Below are 22,784 nucleotides of genomic sequence, written 5' to 3'. Positions count from 1 at the left end.
TTAGAATTAGCAGGCCATGGAGATTGCTGCCAAAAGCAGCTAGGTTTCAAAGTATACCACATTATTCCTAGGTTAAGAAGGTAAGGTGTGTTCATTTTCCCCCAAAACAACTACTAAATACCTCGGAATCTCCTTATAACATACTCACATAATTAACATTTTTAGTACCACAGGACTTACAGAACACAGGTTTGTGGGCGAGGTCATCCAAAGTAATTCCTCCTTCAGGATTGAACTCAAAGCTGCTAGTGAAGTTGTATTTTGCAGTTCCTTCTGGAGAAACCGTAACTTTTGCAGAGTCTCCCAGAACCACTTGACTGAATTCTGCACGAATAAAAGTAACTGGAGTATCTCCTTTAAAACCTTTCTGTTGACAGAAGGATACACTTTACAATTTTACTCAAATAGAGAATTTCCCTATACATCTGGAAACTCATTTTGACTTGACCTAAATAGCATTTTCCGTGTTTTCCTAACAAACTATACCACATATACAAAAAGGTTAGGTAGGTAGAAAGTCATTTAAAAAGTCTAGTTGTTGGGGCGCCTGGGTGGCGCAGTCGGTTAAGCGTCCGACTTCAGCCAGGTCACGATCTCGCGGTCCGTGAGTTCGAGCCCCGAGTCAGGCTCTGGGCTGATGGCTCGGAGCCTGGAGCCTGTTTCCGATTCTGTGTCTCCCTCTCTCTCTGCCCCTCCCCCGTTCATGCTCTGTCTCTCTCTGTCCCAAAAATAAATAAACGTTGAAAAAAAAAAATTTAAAAAGTCTAGTTGTAACTAACTGCAACATTCTATTTAAATGCCATTATGTTGGAGTTTTAAAAATAACTTTTCTTGTGTTTACATGATTATAAAAGTATATTGTGAAACATTTGAAAAAGTGAGAAAAGCACATGGAAAACAAATCACCTGTAATTTCACTCTAATATGTAAACACTATTAACATTTTAGAATATATTTTTTAGTGCTTTCCAGTGAATATATATGCATGTATGTATGTAAATATATATACAAATATGTACACACATTTATACACACATCTTTTATACATCTTTTAAAACAAAGCAAAATATCATTCATTGCATCCTGTTTTGCAATGAGCTTTTGACTTCATAATAGTGAATGAATATCTGCCATTTCATTATTTTGTAATTTTTATAGTTAACTCATATTGTAGTTTTTATTTAAATTCATCAAATGAAATTAATCACAAGAGAAACTCTGGAAGAATTCAGATATTTTTCAGGAGAAAAGACCTGCGGTCTACGAAAACAAAAATCACTTCTTGTGTCACCAGTAAAATTTAGTATTCAAGTTGCCAGGTATTTTACACACATAGTGATTTGACCTGCTGATTATATAGTCGAACAAAAAGGAAAACTGAGAAAGTAGTACCAGTGCAATGTTAAGTAAGACCAGCAGGTCAGGTGTTATAGGAGGGTGCAAAAGCATTTCTCCTGCTGCTGTTTCCAATACATTTTCCCCCAACCTGCAGGTAGATGTTTGACAGGGAAACCTGAACTCAAAGACAAATGTACTTTCAAGAAGAATGAATAAACTAAGGCCTTCTCAGATTTCCAAAGATAACATTACCAAGTCATATCCATCTGTCACAGTGATCTGCACAGGTCTGCCTGTTGATGACACCTGCTCCATATCAGCACTTGGGCAACGTCCCTCTGGTCTTCTCTGGTCTCTGTAAATATAATGAATCCACCTTTCCCCTCCAGTACCATAGCTGTAGAAGTACCCATATTATATCATAACCAATACTAGGGGATAACCTAGGAAAATGCCATAGTCCCATCAATGTTTTGTGCCCTTTTCAACCTTTGCAGCTAGACAGGCAGTATTTTACAGAGTTGTTCACAAGGAGGATTACATCAGTTAGCACTAAAATGATCCTTATATGTGTAACTAACCCATAAGCACAAATCATCACAAGACATAGAGGGTAGGAGTGCCATCTCCCTTACTCCCCGCTGCCCCCCACATCTTCCATAGTGTTCTTTGGTAGACTTTTTTTTTTTTTTTTTTTTTGATGTGCAAAGTTCCCCTCAATGGTTCCTTAATCTCTCACTTTTACAAAACTATACTTTGAGCACAGGAAGGAAACAGCCATATGGAATAATGGCTAGTCCATTAGCAAAAGTCCTGACATACGTCTTATTTAGTCAATGATATTTTTAAATTATTTTACAACATTAAGGACACAATTTCAAAAATTAATTGGATATGTTTAAGAAAGATTTTCTGACTCAATTCAAAGTGGAACTTAGGGCAATTCAAATGTTTGCTGAGGGCATACTATGCTGTGTCTAGGAGTGGTGGTACAAAAAAGGAGCTATCTAGTGTCCCCAGGCTATATAATTATTCTGCCTCTTCTCAGCTACTCCCTCAACCTTTAGTCACCTAAAACAGGTCACTTGTTTAACACCATGTCTTCAGGCTCAATCACAGCCTAAGTGACCCTGACAATTTTCTTATCAAGTTCACATTTGAAAATGACCTTTTACATCAGTTTTCTTCTTTCCTTTTCAATAGTATCACGGGAATTAGACCTTCACTAGCCTGATCTTGGACAAAAGCCTAATTTCTCTGAGCCTCAGTTTCACCTTCTGTGAAATATATAATTTAACTTCTGATGTTTCACATTTGTTGTGAATATCCACTAAAACTGCTTAACCTATGAAGCACCGCACAAGTGGTATTATTAATACGCACTGCTTTTCCTGAATGCTCAAATACTCCCTTACATACAAGGAATCTCTCTCGTATTTACAGTCTCTGAGTGCCCGGCACTATGCCTTGTCTTAGCGGCGTATTTACTGAATAATGAATGCAAGAAATCTGGCCAGTTACAAGTGATGGTCAGGGCAGTCAGTGGGGGGTCGGGGAGGGGCGCTCCTGTTGCCCCCAGCAGACCTGCACTTCTTGTCATATCGCTCCTAAGAAAATGTAAGGTAACAGTCAAATCAGAAAAGGTTTGATGAAGGAAACCATGTGAAGGGGTGTGGTCTGGGGACACAGGCTTAGCGCCCGCTTACTGCCGGAGACCTCGGCGCAGAGCCAGAAAGGGGTCTAAGTCTGGATTCAGGTGGGAGGTCCGGGGTTAGCGGTAGCTCCTGCGCCTAGCAGGGTCGGTGGCATTTAAGTCTGTACCCGAGTGCACTGCGTTGGGATGCGGTCCCAGCGTTTCACTCTGGCTGTAGCTGAAGAGAAGCTGTAACGGGGTGTGGTCGCAGGTCCACGAAGGAGAGATCGGGGGGCAGAGAGTTTCGGAGGAATTATAGCCGTCTTACCTGAGGCAGCCACAATTGCGTTACCCGCAACTATAGTAACTAACCACCTCTCGCGAGAACTTAGTTCTGGCATTCTTTACAAGTTTATCCCTAAGACTCGCGGTAATGGTTTCTGTGGCGGAAACAGCTGTCTGCGCCTGCGCTCCAGGAACTAGGCGCTTGAGTGGCAGTTTCTGTTGCCATGTTCGCGGTTGCAACTTTGCTTTAATTTAACTGCAACGTTTTCTAACTTTGGATTTTGTTTTCTCGACCTTTTCCTTTCAATATCCCTACATAAATAGTTGGAAAACCAAGAGGAAATTTACTTAAAAATAAAATAAAAGCCTTTATTACACGGCTTTGAAAACCGGTCATTTAAATCTTTCTCCATGAAAAATGCAGATGAGTTATTTTAAAAGTGAGCCTCTCACACACTGTTGGTGAGAGTGCAAAACAGTCCTACTTCTGGTGCTCAATACTTACACAATAAATAGACTAAGTATATAATACTAATCCAAAGTTTTAATACATTTGAAAACACCAAGAGTTTTGGAATAGTAAAATAGCAAAAACGTGGAAACAACCCAAGTGCCCGCCAGTGGATGAGTGGATGACCAAATTGATTATATAGTCACAAAATAGCATATTACAAAGCAGTCTAAATGAATTAACTGCAACTACACGTGGATGGGTCTTAGCAACATACATACTTTCAAATGTTGCAATATTAAGAGGCATTTTGAAGGGGCTCCCACTGGTTAAATTTGGGCGCCAAAATAAACAATGATAATAATGATTACAGTCCATTGAGTAAAATAGGGATACACAAGTTCACATGAATATAAATAAATGGAGAGAGCTCCTAACAGAATGCCAACCCAATAAGAAAGAGGAAATGATGGAAACAGAGAATTACCATTTGGCACACACTATATAAGTGGATGCTAAAGTTGGTGAGAGGAGGTTTGATGAGAAGAGAATATTGGCATGATTTTGGAATACCAATCAATTACAAAGGGGAAATTGTGAAATGAAACCAACAATATCATGTGGTTGAGGTTAACATCACCAGGATTGGGAGGAGTCTACATTGCATGCCTCCTGATGAGACTCACTGGGAAAAAGAAAGCATCATTTTGTGCTATTCCTGCCATCAGAGAGACTCAGGTTTTAGGCCACCCTCTTGAAAGTACGTGCTGTACTCTTTAAAACTGTCAAAGACATGAAAGACTGGGAACTGTTCCAAAGGAGTCTGAAGATATATGCCAGCTACATGCAATATGTATTCCTGTATAGTATTTTGGACCAGAAGAGAGACATTGTTGTGACAGTGGGCAAAATTTGAATGAGCTTAATGGATTGGATGGTAGTGTACCAAAACTGATTCCCTGATATGGAAGTTTGTTTGCTTTTATACAGGACACTATTTAGAAGAAAATACACAACAGGGTGTTTAGGAGTGTTGGAACATCAAGTCTGTAGTTTGCTTTGTCCACCCTCAAAATGTCCAGAAAAGGACTAATAGTAAGGAATATATGCATATGCACATATACATGTAAACAAAGTGATCAATGAAGCAATAAGGTGTTAACTATATGAGAATCTGGGTGAAAGAGATGTGGAAATTCTTTGCTCTGTTTTGGCAACTTTTCTGTACATTTAAAATTATTTCAAAAATTATTAAACTATACACACACACACATACTACTCCCATTGGAAATGTCTTAGGATACAAAACTACCACAGCCAAATTTTAAAAATAAATTTTATTTGTTATAAACATATTAAAATTATAAAAATTAAGAAAAAAATCTTTTAAATGTTGCAGTGTTATTAGTAATTAAAACAAATAGACCTATGGAACTACTGAGTAATTTCTCTCTGGATTTTTTCCCAGGTGAGGGCTCTGAGTGAATTAGTACTGAGAGAGCCATCCTACCTTGCCCACGAAATACTTTTTTACATAATAAGCAAGGGTTACGGCCAAGTCTTTGTTAGGGAACTGTTCTAGATCACTCATGATGCCAAGGCAAGAAAGGATAAGTAACAGGTGTCACTTCCTTAAACATAATTAACCCTTTATCATTAGACTGTGGAATGCCTGATGGTAAAACCTTGTGTTATATAGTTCTTTTATTCTCCTGGAATGCATAGCAGTGACCACTCTGAATTTCATGTAATCCTTACAAGGAAAGGCATTCAAATGTTTTTTGACAGATTTAAAACATCAACTTTGCAAGAAAACAAGGAAAAGGCCCTTTTTAGTGCCACAGAAAATACAACAGTACCGAGAATCAGAATTAAGTCATCTACATATACAAACCAATTTGGGGGACAAAAAAAGTTCTATCATCTAATAAAATTCAAACTTTAGTTTGGGTTTCAGAAACCTCCACTAGATGACTCACTATCCCAACAAACTCCTTTCACATTACTCCAAAAAAATTGTTTCTAATTAGCTAATCTGTTATTTCCAGTCAATTTATTTCTGACAACATTCATTAATACAATCAAATGTACTGCTCATCCTCAAATTGATTTAGAAAGTCAAAGTAATCACTGTCAACATCCCTGATGGATATTTTGCAGAAATGGACAAGCTGATTCTAATATTCATATGAAGGGGTGCCTGGGTGGCTCAGTTGGTTGAGCGTCCGACTTCAGCTCAGGTCATGATCTCACAATTTGTGGGTTTGAGCCCTGCGTCGGGCTCTGTGCTGATAGCTCAGAGCCTGAAGCCTGCTTCAGATTCTGTATCTCCCTCTCTCTCTGCCCCTCCCCTGCTTACACTGTCTCTGTCTCTCAAAAATAAACAAACATTAAAAAAAATTAAAAAATAAAATAAAATTCATATGGAAATGCAAGAGAGCCAGAATAGCAAATGCAATGTTGAAAAAGAACATAGTTGGAAGACTCACACTTCCCAATTTATAACTTATTACAAAACTACATTTATCAAGTATTAAGTGTAGCTTAATCAAGGCATAAGGATAAACATATAGACAAATGGAATACAGTTGAGAGTTCGGAAATAAAGTAAGAGTGCCATGACAACTCAGTGGGAAAAGAATAGTCTTTCCAACCAATGATGGTGGGACAACCATATATCAAAATGCGAAACAAATAAGTTGAACACCTTCACACCATTTATAAAAATGAACTAAGACCTAAATGTAAAAGCTAAAAACATTAGAATATTAGAAGAGAACATAGGGGTAAATCATGTTAACCTTGCATTAGACGATTGTTTCTTAGACATGACACTGAAAGTACAAGCAACCAAAGAATAGAAAAACTGGAATCAGAATTTTAAAGTTTTGTGCTTTAAAATCAAAGAACACCAGCAGAAAAGTAAAAAAGGGGCACCTGGCTGGTTCAGTCCATACAGCATGCAACTCTTGATGTGGGGTCATGAATTTGAACCCCATGTTGGGTATAGAGATTACTTTAAAAAAAAAAAAAACTTAAAAAAAAAGGAAAAAGGCAGTCCACAAAATCTTTGTAAATATATATTGTATGGGTATATAATTTTTTGTGTATTATATTTTCTATCTTAAAAAACTTTTCTGACTGTGGAGTGACTGCCTTCTCCCTGGTTAGCCCATTCAGAGACAGCAAAAGCCCCCAACTAGGAGCATGCCTTTGATATGCAAACTAACCAATCCAGAGCCTTACCTCTTACGTTTGGCCCTGCACCCGAGGAGGCAATATTCCTCTAATTATCCTAGAGCCAGGTAAGAGGACACTAGAGACCACCCATATAGCTCAAAAATTACCAAAATTATTCAAACTAGCCAATACTGAATTATTTACCCTATCCAACTTTGCTTCTCCCTTAGAAACCCCAATAAAGGTCATGGCCTAAGCATTCCCCCCTGGCCCTCCTCCTGACCACCCTGGTGTCTTTCCCATATGGCCCTGTGTGTGCAGTGCCTCTGGTCTCTAGAAAGTTTGAATATAATAATGTTCTTGAGCCTCTCTTGTTTCTCCTCTTATGGCTGAACCTAAACTGACTTCATAAAAACACATAGAAGCATACAAAATAAAATAATATCTGATAAGGGTCTACTACACAGAATATATAAATAACCCTTACAACAATAAAGAGACAAATAACCCAACTTTAAAATGGAAAAAGTATTAGAAAACATTTTTCCAAAGAAGATATGCAAATGTTAATTAGCACAAGAAAGGGAAATACAAATCAAAGCCACAACGAGAGGTCATTTCACATCCACTTGGCTATAATCAAAGAGACAGATAATGATAGTGTTGGTGAGGATGAAGAGAAATTTAGTAAAAAAAAAAAAAAAAAAAAAAAAAAAAATTTTGGAAACTGGGATCACTGCTGGTAGGATTGTAAAATGGTGCAGCTGTTGGAAAACAGTCTGGCAGATCCTCAGAAAGCTAAATATAAAGATAGTATATCATTCAGCAATTCCACTCCTAGTTCCATGGCCAAGAGAACCGAAAACATGTGTCCACATAAAAACTTGTACATAAATGTTCACAGCAACATTATTCATAATAGTTAAAAGGTAAAAACAACCCAAATGTCCATCTGTTGATGAATGGACAAAAAAAAAAAAATGTGTGTCCTTGTTACAGTGGATTATTTAGCCTTAAAACAGAATGAAGACTGATTCATACCACAACACAGATGGACCTGAAAAAACAGTATGCTAATTGAAAGAAGCCAGACACAAAGGGTCACATATTTAATGATTCCATTCATATGAAAAGTCCAAAATTGGCAAGTCCATAGAAAGACAAAGTAGATTAGTGATTGACACGGGCTGGACAGGAGGAGGGGGAATGAGGAGTGACTACTGATAGGTACAAAGTTTCTTTTTGGGTGATAAGAATGTTCAAAATTGATTATGGTGATGATTGCACAGATTTGTGAATATACTAAAAACCACCGAGTTGTACACTTTAAAAAGGTGAATGGTATATGAATTATATCTAATTTTCAAAAGGTTTAAAAAACATATTTTATTGATCATATCTTTTCTTTCCTTAATACCTTACCCCCATTTCTCATCTTTACCAAATCTCATCACTGTTACTTTTTTAAAACCTACATCCAAACTGAACTTTTTCAGTGATACTTTTAAAATATTTTATATGTTTATATATTTTTGAGAGGAAGATAGTGCATGTAGGGGGGAGGTGGTGAGAGAGAATCCCAAGCAGGCTCCTCACTATCAGCGCAGAGCTCCATGTGGGGCTCGATCCCACAAACCGTGAGATCATGGCCTGAGTCGAAATCAAGAGTTGGACGTTTAACCAACTGAGCCACCCAGGCAACCCTCAATGATACTTTTTTTTAAAAAAGTAATTAACATCCATCTTAACCCATTATCCTTCTACCCATGTATCTTACCTTATGCTACAATCGTACATAGGTCTATCTAAGAGTAAGGTTGTATCTTATGCCAACTTATATGCCCCTTGGTATTTACACAAAACTGTTCATTGAATTATAATTCATATTTACTATTCTTCTCCTCATTTCTTAGTACCATCATTCGTAAAATCTATTAAATTTCTGCTTTGTGCCAGGGAGCTTCACACAAAGAACTACGGTTCTCCTCTCAGCAGAATTTATAATCTAACATTTACCACTTTTTTTTGGTGTCTTTTTATTTAGAACCCCCAGTATATTATAAATTTCCTTCCTTCATATTTCTCCTGGCTACCCATTATAATGCTCAATATACTCAATAAGTAATTACTCAATAAGTAATTTACTGGGGGTAAACCAATGGGTGTTGCAATCATCCTCCTACACCACTAACTGAGCTCCTGAACACTTCTCCAAAGAGCTAGCACTCAATTTTCCCAGTGATGCTTTAAGCTTCATTCACTCATTAACTGAACACCTCCTACATGTGAAGCTTCACTTTCTTGAATCATGATTAAATTACAACTAATTCTTAAAGTCATAATTTTTTTTTTTTACACTTGATCTTAGCCAAAAGGCCGAGAAGCTATTTCATAATTTTTTTTTAAAGCCAAGGGCCAATAAAGATCTTTAGAGAATTTTAGTAGACAAAAAAAAGTAGGCTATATATTTTATGCACATAAACATATAATCCCTTTTTAAAAAGTTGTTACAGGCAATACTCATCTATTCACTATGTGGAAAGTTTAGTGTTTATAAATATAAAATACCAATTTATGTAAAATAAGATGCAAATTACTCTCCTATGTCAAAAGAGCTGAATTTTTTAAAAATATAGTTTTGATATACTACCAACTATAACTGTCCAATGGACCTATGGGGCTTTGGAAGGCAGAGTTTCAGCAACTTTTTTTTTTATTCATCATTATTACACAGAATTAGAGATTGCTGTGATTTTTATTCAATTTGGGACCCTGATTAGAGTAAGAACAGTGAGAATTATGCCTTACAAATATCGCGTTAATACTACATCATCGTGATATGGCTTCACGTTGATTGTATATAGAGAAAAAAATAACATTGGAATTAAGGCAATAACCACATGTGCAAACCAAGCACAATACCCTGACACAATGCTTAGTAAAAAGCTCTTTTGGTTTGGTGATGGTTGATATTGCTGCATGCAGGTCAGTCACTGCTTTGAAGGATATGCTGTGAAGAGCTTCATTTATTTAAAAATCCCTCCTACTGGCCCACAATGGCCAGCAGAAGCCTTCGGTAATCTCCACTTGTGTCACTTACAATCATTGTGCTCAGGGTCTTCTGATACATCTGTTTGAACATCTGTTTTATTTGTACAAGATCAATCTGCATGCAAGAGATGATATTTTTGATGTTAGAAAAAAGCTGTTAAGAGAAAACTGGTATTATTAGAATTATTCTTTAATAGTGAAAAGAATATAATTATAATCAAAGCAGAGAGGGAAAAAAAACACACCAAGTGACTGACATTTAATAGCTAGCATTTATACCACTGCTAGCATCACCCAGTGAAGGGCTAATTTACTGTTCTGTAAAAATCTTGAATAAGGGTGGTACTAGTCTCATCTATTATTCCAAAAAATACTTGTGATTTAAAAACCATTTAAAAAATAATAAAACCATTTGGTAGAATGGTTATTATCAAAAACAGAAAATAACAAGTGTTAGCAGGATGTAGAGAAATTGGAACCCTTGTGCACTGCTGGTAGGAATGTAAAACAGTATAGCTGCTGCAGAAGAAGATATGGTGATTCCTCAAAAAAAATAAAATAGAACTACCATACGATACAGCAGTTCCACTTTCAGGTATGTACACAAAGTGAAAGCAAAGACTCAAGCAAATATTTGTACACCAGTGTTCATACTAGCCAAAGGTGAAAGCAACCTGTCAATTGACAGATGAATAAACAGAAGGTATTGTATACATACAATGGAATACTAGTCAGCCTTAAAAAGGAAAGAAATTCTGACACATGCTACAACATGGATGAACCTTGAAAATGTTATGCTAAGAAAGAAGCCAGTCACAAATGGATAAATACTGTATGATTCCACTTATACAAGGTACCTAGGGTAGTCAAATTCATAGGTAGAGAAAATAGAATGGTGGCTGGTGGTTGCCAGGGGCCGGGGAGAAAGGAGAATGGTAAATTATTGTTTAACAGGCGTACAGATTTTTAGTTTTGCAAGGTGAAAAAGTTGTGGTGGTATGGTTGTACAACAACGTGAATGTACGTAATGCCACTGGAATGCATACTTTAAAATGATTAAAATGGTAAGTCTTATGTTGTATATATTTTATTACAATTTAAAGAAAAGATCGTGCTTAGAAAATTTAGGTCTAAGTACAAATACACAACTTTTTAAAAAACATCATATGATGGTTGTCTTTTTAAAAATGATTTACCTTCTCTAGTATAATTTAGTGGCATAGGTTTTCTTTCAATTAAGAAAGAACTCTAATAAATATACAAAGTCAAAGAAAGGAAAATATTTGAGGTGTATTTGGGTAAAGAGATAAAGATAAATTTTTAAAAATTATTTTATAATTAAAAGCTATGCTAAATGTCGAGAATTTTATTATCCAATAGGATTAATCTTTCACAAAATTTTTTACATTAGCAAAATGAAAATGAAAAGATAAATATTTTCCAACTTGATATAACCCAGTATTCTCTGCAGACCTCCTCAAGTAGGAAAAATTCTTGGCACTGGCTACACTGAGACACAGTCATCTGTTGCACTAACTTAAGCCTCTCTCACAGCATGAGGAGAATGAACACTGTACTTCACACAGCCTCCACCAGTAGTGACAAAGGAACTCTTATTTATTTAGTACATGAAATTTATTGTCAAATTGGTTTCCATACAACACCCAGTGCACATCCCAACAGGTACCCTCCCCAATGCCCTTTCTTAACATCATTCCGAGGGACTGACAACCTGCTGAGGAACTTTCAGGAAATTAACATTCAAAATCAAGTAAGATCAGACAAAAAAAAAGAAAGCCTCACCTCACTTCGAGTGACCACAATCCTGACCAGGGTGGAGTCATCTGTGCCGGCACCTTTCATAGAATAGTAGAGCCTCTCAGCAAAGAAGGCAGGGCGGTTCAGGGCACACTGCACTGCAAGTTAGAGATACTTCACACATGATGCCTTGACAAAGGTATCCATGCTCCAGATTCATTTATCACTTCTAGCCTGCCTTTGATCATTTTCTATAGAATTATCTGAGAAATTTGAGGTGATGTTCTCCCTCTTGATTTTTTTCTCAGAATCCATCTTTCTAGCCACATTAGATGGGCTACCCTCAATTCTAGAGGATTCCCTCTAATAAATCCCATTTTCTTTCCATAGATGCAATAGCTTACACTCTTTACATTTTTTTTTCCCTTCAAGTGAGAAAATCTATAGCAACTGTGGCCAATAATACCTTACTTAAAAAGGAATAATGACTGAAATCTGAATTCTACAAGTCTGAGAGAAGGATAGGAGATACATTCCAGTATGAAAATGAAAACAGATTTGAGCCAAGATTTGAGAATGATAATAAGTCTGACACATTTTCTCTTAGGAAAATTAACAGCAAAGTCTTTTCCTGCAAATGGTAGAGGTATACTAACTGTACATTATTACTTTAGTTATAATTACTATAGTAATATTTGTAAGACACTCAATTGCTAATACCACATGTGTTCCTAATACTCTCTTTAGTCATATATTCTCCAGGAGAATTAAATTTCCATTTCATCGGACATCTCAAAGAACACCAGAAACCGGGTTTTTCATTTCAAAAGGGAAAAGGGTCTCTTTGGATTGAGTATTTGAAAGATGTTTTTGGGAGCTCAAAATGACACTTTGTGTGATGTCACTTATAGTTCCTTAGGGCTTTCCCATTCACTTTAATGGAACTGCTACATCTACTGTATATTCTTGTTTAATCCTCATGAAGGGCATACAGAATAAAGACCAACGAATTCCAAAACAACCCTATTCGATCACACCACCACCATTCATAAGGAATTGTATATAAAACATGGGATTAGCTCAGCCTCTAAGCAGATTCCCAGAAGGCTATATTAAGCATCATCACTTAATGGGAACAACTAGTCAAAGCCTCATTCATTTACAAACAAAACAAAGCAAAACATAAAAGTATCTTACAGATGGTCTTCAAACCACTTTCAACATTTCCGGAAAATTCACGGGCAACACTACTTAGTAAATCTCGATTAGCCACCTTCAAACAAAAAACACAAGGGTTAAAATATTTTCACAACTTAAAACAGAAGCCAGATCTTCAAAAGAAAAGCTCATACCCTGGAATAAGCCTCCATGGTAGCTTTCAGCTGAGGAAAGCTTCTTGTGGCAAGAATCATGTTAAAGCAAGATTCATCTGTCCCTAGTCTCCCCTCACCAGCTTGATAGAGACGTTGAGCATCTTCCTGAGCCAGCTGGTGGTTAACATTCTGATTCTCATCACGATTTCCCTGCAAAAGAGGAAGGCAAGACTTGGAAGATGTGACACAAGTTCTATTAAAATCCTCCCCTACCAAAAAAAAAAAAGCCAAAAAGAAAAACATCTTTTCTAGGATATATAAACTACCACTCAAATGAAGAAATTATAATTCTCCTTAGCTGGGATTTAAGATCAATATGCATTATACTGAGTTCCACTTTGTATTCATTTATGCAGCTAAAATGTATGGAGCACTTGTTTTGTGTGAGGCTGTATTAGGTTCTCCAGAGAAAGAGTACCTATAGGATATGCAAGGTGGTAGGGACACAAGAAGACAAGGTCCCTGCCCTCAAAGAATTTAAGTCAAGGGAGGGAGTATATAATATGGAGCTTCATGAACTTCCTTTCCTTCAGTCAAGTGAAATCTTAATATTTAAGTTTTATTATGAATGTAGACATAAAAATGACACATGAGCTTTTAGGAAGAAGCTACAAATAACTCAAGTTCTGCCAGACTGTGCCAATTTGTATACCAAATTTTCGCTGGGATGGGAGGGAAAGAAGGAGAGAGCGAGAGAGAAAGCCGTGGGCCTGAACAAGAGCAAAGCCTAGATGGGCATTTGGTTTCTCTCAAAAACACAAACCCAAATGAAGGAAAAGCTGCCCTCTAAAGTCTTGGTGTCAGTCTGAGGAACACAATAGACAAGTGTTCCTTAAAGGTGAGAAACTGTATTCTGAACACAATGGAGAGGTGTTCCTTACAGGTGAGAAACTATTTTGAAGAGCAGTGGGCACAAGAAATAAGCAGAAGCATATTCTAAATGAGAGACTAAAGATAGCACACAGGAAAAGATGCTCAGGAAAAACTTCCCAGATGATTGCCTTTGGATTCAAACACACAAAAACCAGTCTCATTTTCCTGAGAAGCCATTCTTCTGCTCACTCCCTTTAAGAGGTCTCTTTACTTTGTAAAATAGCTGGGCCTTGAACTCTGCATAAAGAGACTTGGCACCTCATGTAGTCTTTTTTGTTTGTTTGTTTGTTTTTGTTTTAAGTAGTCTCCATGCCCAACGTGGGGCTTAAACTCACAACCCTGAGATCAAGAATCACATGCTCTACCAACTAAGCCAGCCAGGTGCCCTTCATGTAAAAAATAATCATTTTTTAGCATTAAATCCCTGTTCCTGTTTTGTCTTCTTGCTGTTGTTTTTCTTCTCGTTGTTTTTCAATGCTAATCTATTTCCCTACTCTGTTATTCCATTGTAGGTAAATTCAATTTCTTCCCACCCATTTGCTTTCTCATTTCCACATTCACTCACTTTGGCACACTGTGTTTTCTGGAACTATCTTCCTTTTGCTCTGAAGAGCCTGACTTCTGCTTTCCTATCCCTCAAGACTGCCCAGCTTTGTATACTAGCAGGATAGCCAATAACTCCTGACACTGAATCAGTGTGCTTGTCTTTTCAAGCAGACCCTCATCATCTCATTCTAAGTATGCTTATAGTATCATTCCAAATACCCTATCTGGATAATTTTCCATCACTTCTCCAGCACATCTGGGGAATCAGAATAAGGAAGGTGCTAATCACATTACTGTGAACTCTGAGAAAAGTTTCTGCATCTCTGGCTCTCCTCACAGTTTTCACCTCTTACAGCACTTCCATGGAAGTCCTGCATATCGTCAGTTGATGGCCCAATTTAACTGGCAGTACAATGCTAAACTTGCAAGTATGAGATTCAGGGACACCTGGGTGGTTCAGTCAGTTAAGTGTCTGACTTCAGCTCAGGTCATGATCTCACAGTTCATGAGTTCAAGCCCTACATCAGGCTCTCTGCTCTCAGTGCAGAGCCTGCTTCGGATCCTCTGTCCCCCCCGCCCCCACCCCTGCCATCTCTCTCTGCCTCTCTTTCTCTCAAAAATAAACTTAAAAAAAAAAAAAAAAAAAAAAGAAGTATGAGATTCATCCTAAGACAAAGAGCCAAGCTGATTTCTGATTCCATATAATGTTAAAGAGGTTAATTTCTAATCTCTTACAAACCTAGATCTGCAGAAATAAATCTCAATAGTGACTACAAAGAAATTTGAACATTGGATTCTGTGCTACCCCTCTTAAAGATGTCAAGATTCCAAGGGGCTAAATATTAAAAGGAATAAAGAATGCTCCCTGATAATACAAAGTGAAGAATGTTCCCTCCATCAATATATATTCATACTATACTCACTTGGCACATGGATACAAGTAAACGTTCAAAATGTCCTGATGTATCTGATCTAATGTCCTTTTCAAGGTCTCGTCCAAATTCTGATTGATAACATCTGACAATTTCTCGGATTTCCTGATTTGTTCTTGTGCACAAAATTTCAATCAATACACGTTCCTGAGTTCCTGCTCCCTATGTGAAATGAAGAAAGTGAGACTTATACAAAAGAAAAACAAAGTAACAGAAAATAATTAAATCTTACTAGTTCATCAAATACTTCTTTGGCCTCCAGACCTAAAAAGCTCTATTTATTCAGATGATATGATACAACATACTGATTTAGCTGTCACTGTAAACTGCCATAATTGGTGGGGTTTTACATTTAAAATAGGATAAAATATACAAAGTAAATGACACAGTACCTTCATTGCATTCCGTAAACTCCAGGCATCATAATATGTAGGTGGCATGAATAGGGCAAGGATCAGTTCTTCCATATTTCCACTTAACTCTGATTTGAGGTCTTTGATTAAATCCTATTTAATTACAAATACAAACTAATTATGTGTGCTCTCCAAATTTTGCTGCTTAAATTTTTTTAAATATGGAAAAGTGGAATTGAACTGCTTTATGAAAACCTAAATTTCAAATTTGAGTAGCGTATACTAAGAAACAAGTAAATATATACATTTCAAGTTTGTATTTTAAAGCAGATGTATTTTATTCACTCTACCAATAAACAATAACAAATTCCTACTATAGTTCCACCACTATACCAGGTACAAAGACAGAGATATGAAATAAAAAAATCATTCAAATGAACAAAATAATAAGCAGGTATTTACTTAGTTTAAGAAACTATTCTTGTTCTGTGTGGAAGCAGGAAACATCATTGTGTTCTTCTGTGGAAAGATAAGGTAAACCCCTAAAAAGAGATAGTATAAGGCAGCCTGTACTTAAGTAGCACATAAATAAACAGCAGAAAAAGCTCAAACAAGAGAAGTTAAAGTGGGCTAGAAAGCCCAAAGAAAGCTTCTAGTCCAGATCTTGAAGAGTATGTAAAATTAGCAAGCAAAGAGGAAGGAGAAAGACATTTCAGGCAAGAAGGAAGAACACAAATGAGAAACACAAACATGGTTCCCAGGCTTGACCATGCACTCAAATCATCCGTGGAATTATTTGAGAAGAGAAGAGAAGAGAAGAGAAGAGAAGAGAAGAGAAGAGAAGAGAAGAGAAGAGAAGAGAAGAGAAAAAAGAGAAAAGAGAAAAGAAAAGAAAAAAGAAAAAAGAAAAAAGAAAAAGAAAAGAAAAGGAGAAGAGAAGAGAAGAGAAGAGAAGAGAAGAGAAGAGAAGAGAAAAGAAAAGAAAAGAAAAGAAAAGAAAAGAAAAGAAAAGAAAAGAACACACTGATGTTGAGGACAAATACTCAGAGGTTCTGCAAGTGTTTTTAAGTCTGAAAGGAAATTATGATGCTCAGCTAAGGTTGGGAGTCACTAGTATGAAACAAGAACAAGCAAAGCGTTTTTTTTTTTTTTTAAGTTTTTTTTTTTTCAACGTTTTTTATTTATTTTTGGGACAGAGAGAGACAGAGCATGAACGGGGGAGGGGCAGAGAGAGAGGGAAACACAGAATCGTAAACAGGCTCCAGGCTCCGAGCCATCAGCCCAGAGCCCGACGCGGGGCTCAAACTCACGGACCGCGAGATCGTGACCTGGCTGAAGTCGGACGCTTAACCGACTGCGCCACCCAGGCTCCCCAAGCAAAGCGTTTTTAACGAACCAGTAAGACAACCAATTTTGTTAGAGGGGAATGTTCTCACAGATTAGTGAGACAGAGTTGTAACGATATGCTTGGGTCATCACCTTGAACACAAGCTAAAGAATGTGCATTGGATTCTTCATGCTGGGAGAAGCCACAGGAAATTTTTATGCAAGAAAATGGCATTGAAATGGCAACCATAGGCAGTATGGACTACGATGACAAAGAGGTTTATAGATAAGAACATTTAGGCTACTAGAACATTTAGGTAAGAATTCATTCAGGTTTGGACTTGAGTAGTGGATTTGAGATGGAAGCACATTTTTAAAAAGACCTTTTACATATTAGATCAACAAGATAGAGTTAATAACCAGATGCTAGGACAAAGCAGTGCCTGGCATATAGTAGGCATTGAATAGGTATCCAAAGACTGATAAAGAAGAATGTGGAATCAAGGACAACTCCACAGCAGGCTTGAAGAATGACTTAAAAAAATTTTTTTTAATATTTATTTTTTTTTTTAATCTTTATTTATTTTTGAGAGAGTGAGAGACAGAGTGAGAGCAGGGGACGAACACAGAGAGAGGGAGACACAGAATCTGAAGCAGGCTCCAGGCTCTGAGCCGTCAGCACAGAGCCCGATGTGGGGCTTGAACCCACGAACCATGAGATCATGACCTGAGCTGAAGTCGGACACTTAACCAACTGAGCCACCCAGGCACCCCTAATATTTATTTTTGAGAGAGAGAGAGAGAGAGAGAGAGAGTGAGCATGCACGCACGTGCGCATGAGCAAGTGGGGGAGGGGCAGAGAGGGAGGGAGACACAGAATTAGATGCAGGCTCTAAGCTCTTAGCCGTCAGCACAGACCCCAACGCAGGGCTCGAACCCACAAACTGCAAGATCACGACCTGAGCCAAAGTTGGATGCTTAACCAACTGAGCCACTCAGGGGCCCCTAGAAGAATGATATTTTTATTAATAGGAAGCCAAAGAAAAGATGGCTGGGAATAAAAAAACATATGCTGTGAGTTTAGTTTTAATTCTAAACTGATATATAAGAAAATTCAGGACAGCGTAGCACAGGCTATATACAAACTAAAGAAATTCATAATATGGAAAATACTTTTGTTAGAGAAGCAAGTATGAGGTTGAACCCTAAGGAAATCTAGAGTTTGTGTTGCTTAATCAGCTTTAAGATTGAAGAAGTGGAGGGGTTCCCAGATGGTTTAGTCACTTAACCGTCTGACTTCGGCTCAGGTCATGATCTCACACTTTGTGAGTTCAAGCCCCGCATCGGGTTCTGGGCTGACAGCTTGGAGCCTGGAGCGTGCTTTGGATTCTGTATCTCCCTCTCTCTCTGCCCCTTCCCCACTCATACTCTGTCTCTCTCAAAAAATAAATAAACGTTTAAAAAAAAAAAAAAAAAAAAAAAAGACTGACGAAAGTGGACCTGGGCCAAGGAGGGAGGGTAAGGGAGAGTAAAATAGGTCAAGTGGGACCAACTGATGAACCTCTGCCCCCATTCTAAGAAAAGTAAATTAGATCCAGAGAATGTTAGAAAGTTTTAGGATTCCTATCTAAATGGCAAACCAATGGTACCCAGTTTTCCCCTTTATATCTAAGAAGCAGTAGCACTTTTTAGCCATAGAATCTTGCTATATTTTGTTACTGATCATCCATTCAGCAAATATTTATCAAGTGGCTATTTATTATCATTCCTGTACTTGGTGCTAAAAATGCACAAATGAGTAGGACATGGTTAGCCTGAGGGGAGCTCACTGTTTTGGGGAGTGGGCAGTGAGATCAGTTAGAGCAGAAGTTTTACAAAATGCTGTCAGACCACAGTGAGAGAAGGAGCTAAATTCTGCCTAGAGCAATGAGAGAAACTTCACGGAGAAGCTGATTTAACCCAAATCCTGAAGTTGTTTGCCATGAAGAAAAAGAGGAAAAGGTGTTCTAGGCCAAGAGTACAACATATACCAAGCATAGAGTTATAAAAGATCATGATGCACACAGGGAATGGCAAGAAGTTCCACGTGGGCATAATATAGGATACGATTAGAGGGAGAGAATGGAGTGGAAGACGATGCCAAACACCAAGAACAAGCAGGGGCTATGTGATAAGTCATTGAATCCCACTGTAAAGAGAAGACTGAGAACCAAACTATTATACCGTTTATCTATTTTATATATAAAGTTATCTACTATCAGTTACCCTATTGTAGCCATAATCTGTTTTCTACTAAGCATCTATCAGACATAGTATGAGGTATGATTATGAGATGAAGGATTACTCCCAAATTAGACTCTTAAGAGAAATACATAGCAAACACACCACTCTGGGGTCTCTGGAGTCTTGTCTCTACTTTGTACCATCAGTACTAATAAAAACATAGTATCCAACCTCGCATAAAGGCAGAGTCTACAGGCCATTGTTTGTGGCCAGAAAAGAAAAAAATATAAATACCTTGCCATACATGGTCTTAAAAGCTGCTTTAATTTTTTGCCTCTGGTCATTGGAACGGTTGGCCACAATATTCACAATTGCCTGCTCGTCTGTCCCTGGAAGAACCATACATGTTTAAGTAAGGATGAAGTCAGTGCTGGCTACTCCTTGAGGACATCTCTTGGTTGCTTTACAAGGTGACTGGTGCCAGATTAAATTGAGGTATGTGCACAGGTGGACACATAAACTTGATTTATTTTTACTTTAGATTTAGTTTATGTTTACTTTAGATTCAATTATAAATAAGATAAAAACCTGTTTTTTTTATTTAAAAAAAATTTTTTTAACGTTTATTTATTTTTGAGAGAGAGAGAGAGAGAGAGAGAGAGCGAGAGCGAGCATGAACAGGGGAGGGTCAGAGAGAGATACACAGAATCTGAAACAGGCTCCAGGCTCTGAGCGGTCAGCACAGAACCTGATGCGGGCTCGAACTCACGGACTGCGAGATCATGACCTGAGCCGAAGTCAGACGCTTAACCGACTGAGCCACCCAGGCGCCCCAAAAACCTGTTTTCTTACCAAAACCCTTCATCGCTTTCCGAAGAACTTCTGCATCTCTCATGGCATCAAAGTTGGCAGCTGGTCGGATTGTTCCTTGAGCTCCCTGAGTCATTGCGGCAGGCTAAAATGAGAAGCAAAAATTCCAAGTCAGTTACTGTGGTAATCTTTTCATAACATAAAAACACATCAAATTATCATGTTGTACACATAAAACTAATACAATGTTATATGTCACTTACATCTCAATAAAACTGGGAGGCAGGGGATGTAAAAATGTTCAACTTCTTTAGTGGAAGAAACAAATTTTTTTAAAAGCCCGAATTCTCTGCTGACAAGAAGACAACTTAAGACTTCCCCAGTTATCACTCTTAGGCAAGGAGGCCATGTTTAACTTTTAGGACAAAGCATATGAGCATTTTATTTTCAGGGCTCATTCTGGAACAGGCAAGAAAGACCTATCCCCTTTCTGCCAAAAGACAGCTAACCTCCAAACTTTCAGGAGACAAAAAAGTCAAGCTTGTGAAATTAGTCACAATCTTCCTATGCCTCGATTTCCTTCTTGGTAGAATACAAGGGAAAAAAAGAGACTGATTCCTGGATAGTGTTGAGCAGCAGTGTCTAATTTAAAGACAATAATATAGGGGTGCCTGGGTGGCTCGGTCAGTTGGGCATCTGACTTCGGCTCAGGTAATGATCTCACAGTTTGTGAGTTCAAGCCCCGCATCAGGCTCTGTGCTGACAGCTTGGAGCCTGAAGCCTGTTTCAGATTCTGTGTCTCCTTCCCTCTCTCTAACCCTCCCCTGCTTGCACTCTGTCTCTGTCTCTCTCTCTCTCTCTCTCTCTCTCTCTCTCAAATAAGTAATAAGCATTAAAAAAAATTTTTTTTAAGAGCTTCTGCACAATAACTATAGCTAACATCACACTTCACAGAGAAAGACTGGATGGTTTCTCTCTGAGATTGGTAACAAGGGAAAAATTCTGTTCTCACCACTCATTCAAAATAGATAGATAGATAGATAGATAGATAGATAGATAGATAGATAGATAGATAGATAGATAGATACAATAAGATAATGAGGGCTTTAGTTAGGCAGACCTTGAATTGATCAATGAGGTTTGAAATAAGCAATAAAATTTTGGCAATATCTTTCCATTTCCTCTATAGGCCCTCATTATCAAACATGAAATAGAGGCACCTGGATGGCTCAGTCAATTAAGCATCCAACTTCAGCTCAGGTCATGATCTCACAGTTCATGAGTTCAAGCCCCACATAGGGCTCTCTACAGTCAGCACAGAGCCCTCTTTGGATCCTCTGTCCACCCCCGTCTCTGCCCCTCTCCTACTCATGGTCTGTCTCTCAAAAATAAACATTAAAAAACATGAAATAAAACATTTTGTAGTAAGAAAAGCACAAAATGAAAGCAAGCAATGATTAGAGATTCTGGGAGGTAGAATATTCTTCATAGATTATATAGGAAATAAACCAGAAGGCAAAACAGGGACTATACTTTAAAAATACAAATTGGGGGGGGCGCCTGGGTGGCGCAGTCGGTTAAGCGTCCGACTTCAGCCAGGTCACGATCTCGCGGTCCGTGAGTTCGAGCCCCGCATCAGGCTCTGGGCTGATGGCTCGGAGCCTGGAGCCTGTTTCCGATTCTGTGTCTCCCTCTCTCTCTGCCCCTCCCCCGTTCATGCTCTGTCTCTCTCTGTCCCACAAATAAATAAACGTTGAAAAAAAAAAAATTAAAAAAAAAAAAATACAAATTGGGGCACCTGGGTGGCCTAGTCAGTTGAGTGTCTGACTCTTGATTTTGGCTCAGGTCATGATCTAATGGTTTCGTGGGTTTGAGCCCTGTGTCGAGCTCTGTACTGATGGCACGGAGACGGCTTAGGATTCTCTCTCTCCCTCTTTCTCTGCCCCTCCCCTGCTTATGTTCTCTCTCTAAATAAATAAATAAATTTTAAAAAATTAAATAAAAAATAAAAATACAAATCTATGGGGAAACTTAAAAATCACTATGACATATCCCACAGTAATAACTGTTTCCAGAGAGAATCATCAATGGATGCTAAAATTAGTGAGTAAAAGTGCGATGAGAACCAAGATATTTACATAGTTTGCACCTGGCAAACACAAGTGATCAAAATTAATCATTGCCAATAACAGAATAAGTCAACAATAAGTGCCTCCTGATACAATAATGCACTGGAGATCCAAGACCATTTCTGTGGTACTCCTGTCAAAATGGCCAAACCTGAATTTAATCATGAGGAAGTATCAGACAAACCCAAACTAAGGAATTTTCTCAAAATAACTGGTAGTACTCTTCAAAAGTGTCAAGGTCATAAACAAAAAAGACTGAAGAATTGTGTCAAGTTAAAGGAAACTTAAGAGAGGTGCCTGACTGGCTCAGTCGGTAGAGCATGTGATTCTTGATCTCAGGGTTGTGAGTTCGAGCACCACACTGGGCATAGAGATTACTACAACAAATGAAATGAAATCAAAATTAATATTAAAAAAACAAGTAAACTTAAGAGACATGACAACAAATGCAATGTTTCATCCTGGATTTGATCCTGAACCAGAAACGGACATTAATGGGATAATTGGTAACACTTGAATAAGA

At 37.9% G+C, this 22,784-nt stretch overlaps 2 protein-coding genes across 13 annotated transcripts in view; both read right to left on the bottom strand.

The window, feature by feature from the left end:
* The window catches only part of CFAP70 (cilia and flagella associated protein 70), a 112,043-nt gene extending 106,070 nt beyond the window's left edge, over nt 1-5,973 (bottom strand). For 4 of the 6 annotated variants that reach the window (XM_030334368.1, XM_032595220.1, XM_032595221.1 and 1 more), the window contains exons 1-2: nt 1,591-3,292; nt 181-367 (exon numbers count right to left, since the gene is read on the bottom strand). In XM_030334368.1, the coding sequence (XP_030190228.1) occupies nt 181-367; nt 1,591-1,653 (250 nt within the window). In that variant the 5' untranslated portion in view covers nt 1,654-3,292. The other 2 variants (XM_032595218.1, XM_032595219.1) reach the window with 2 other exon arrangements.
* A 2,010-nt stretch (nt 5,974-7,983) lies between these two features.
* Nucleotides 7,984-22,784, bottom strand: part of LOC115527024 (annexin A7) — a 51,420-nt gene continuing 36,619 nt past the window's right edge. For 6 of the 7 annotated variants that reach the window (XM_030334376.1, XM_030334377.1, XM_030334380.1 and 3 more), the window contains 8 exons: nt 20,175-20,277; nt 19,617-19,711; nt 15,813-15,926; nt 15,412-15,582; nt 13,049-13,219; nt 12,894-12,969; nt 11,742-11,854; nt 8,921-10,053 (listed from right to left, as the gene is read on the bottom strand). In XM_030334376.1, the coding sequence (XP_030190236.1) occupies nt 9,931-10,053; nt 11,742-11,854; nt 12,894-12,969; nt 13,049-13,219; nt 15,412-15,582; nt 15,813-15,926; nt 19,617-19,711; nt 20,175-20,277 (966 nt within the window). In that variant the 3' untranslated portion in view covers nt 8,921-9,930. Of the gene's footprint in view, nt 10,054-11,741; nt 11,855-12,893; nt 12,970-13,048; nt 13,220-15,411; nt 15,583-15,812; nt 15,927-19,616; nt 19,712-20,174; nt 20,278-22,784 lie in introns of all 7 variants that reach the window. The other variant, XM_032595222.1, reaches the window with a different exon arrangement.

Source organism: Lynx canadensis, chromosome D2, assembly GCF_007474595.2.
Source record: "Lynx canadensis isolate LIC74 chromosome D2, mLynCan4.pri.v2, whole genome shotgun sequence".
In the NCBI taxonomy this organism is placed as follows: Eukaryota; Metazoa; Chordata; class Mammalia; order Carnivora; family Felidae; genus Lynx; species Lynx canadensis.
This window is presented reverse-complemented; position numbering and strand designations above follow the sequence as displayed.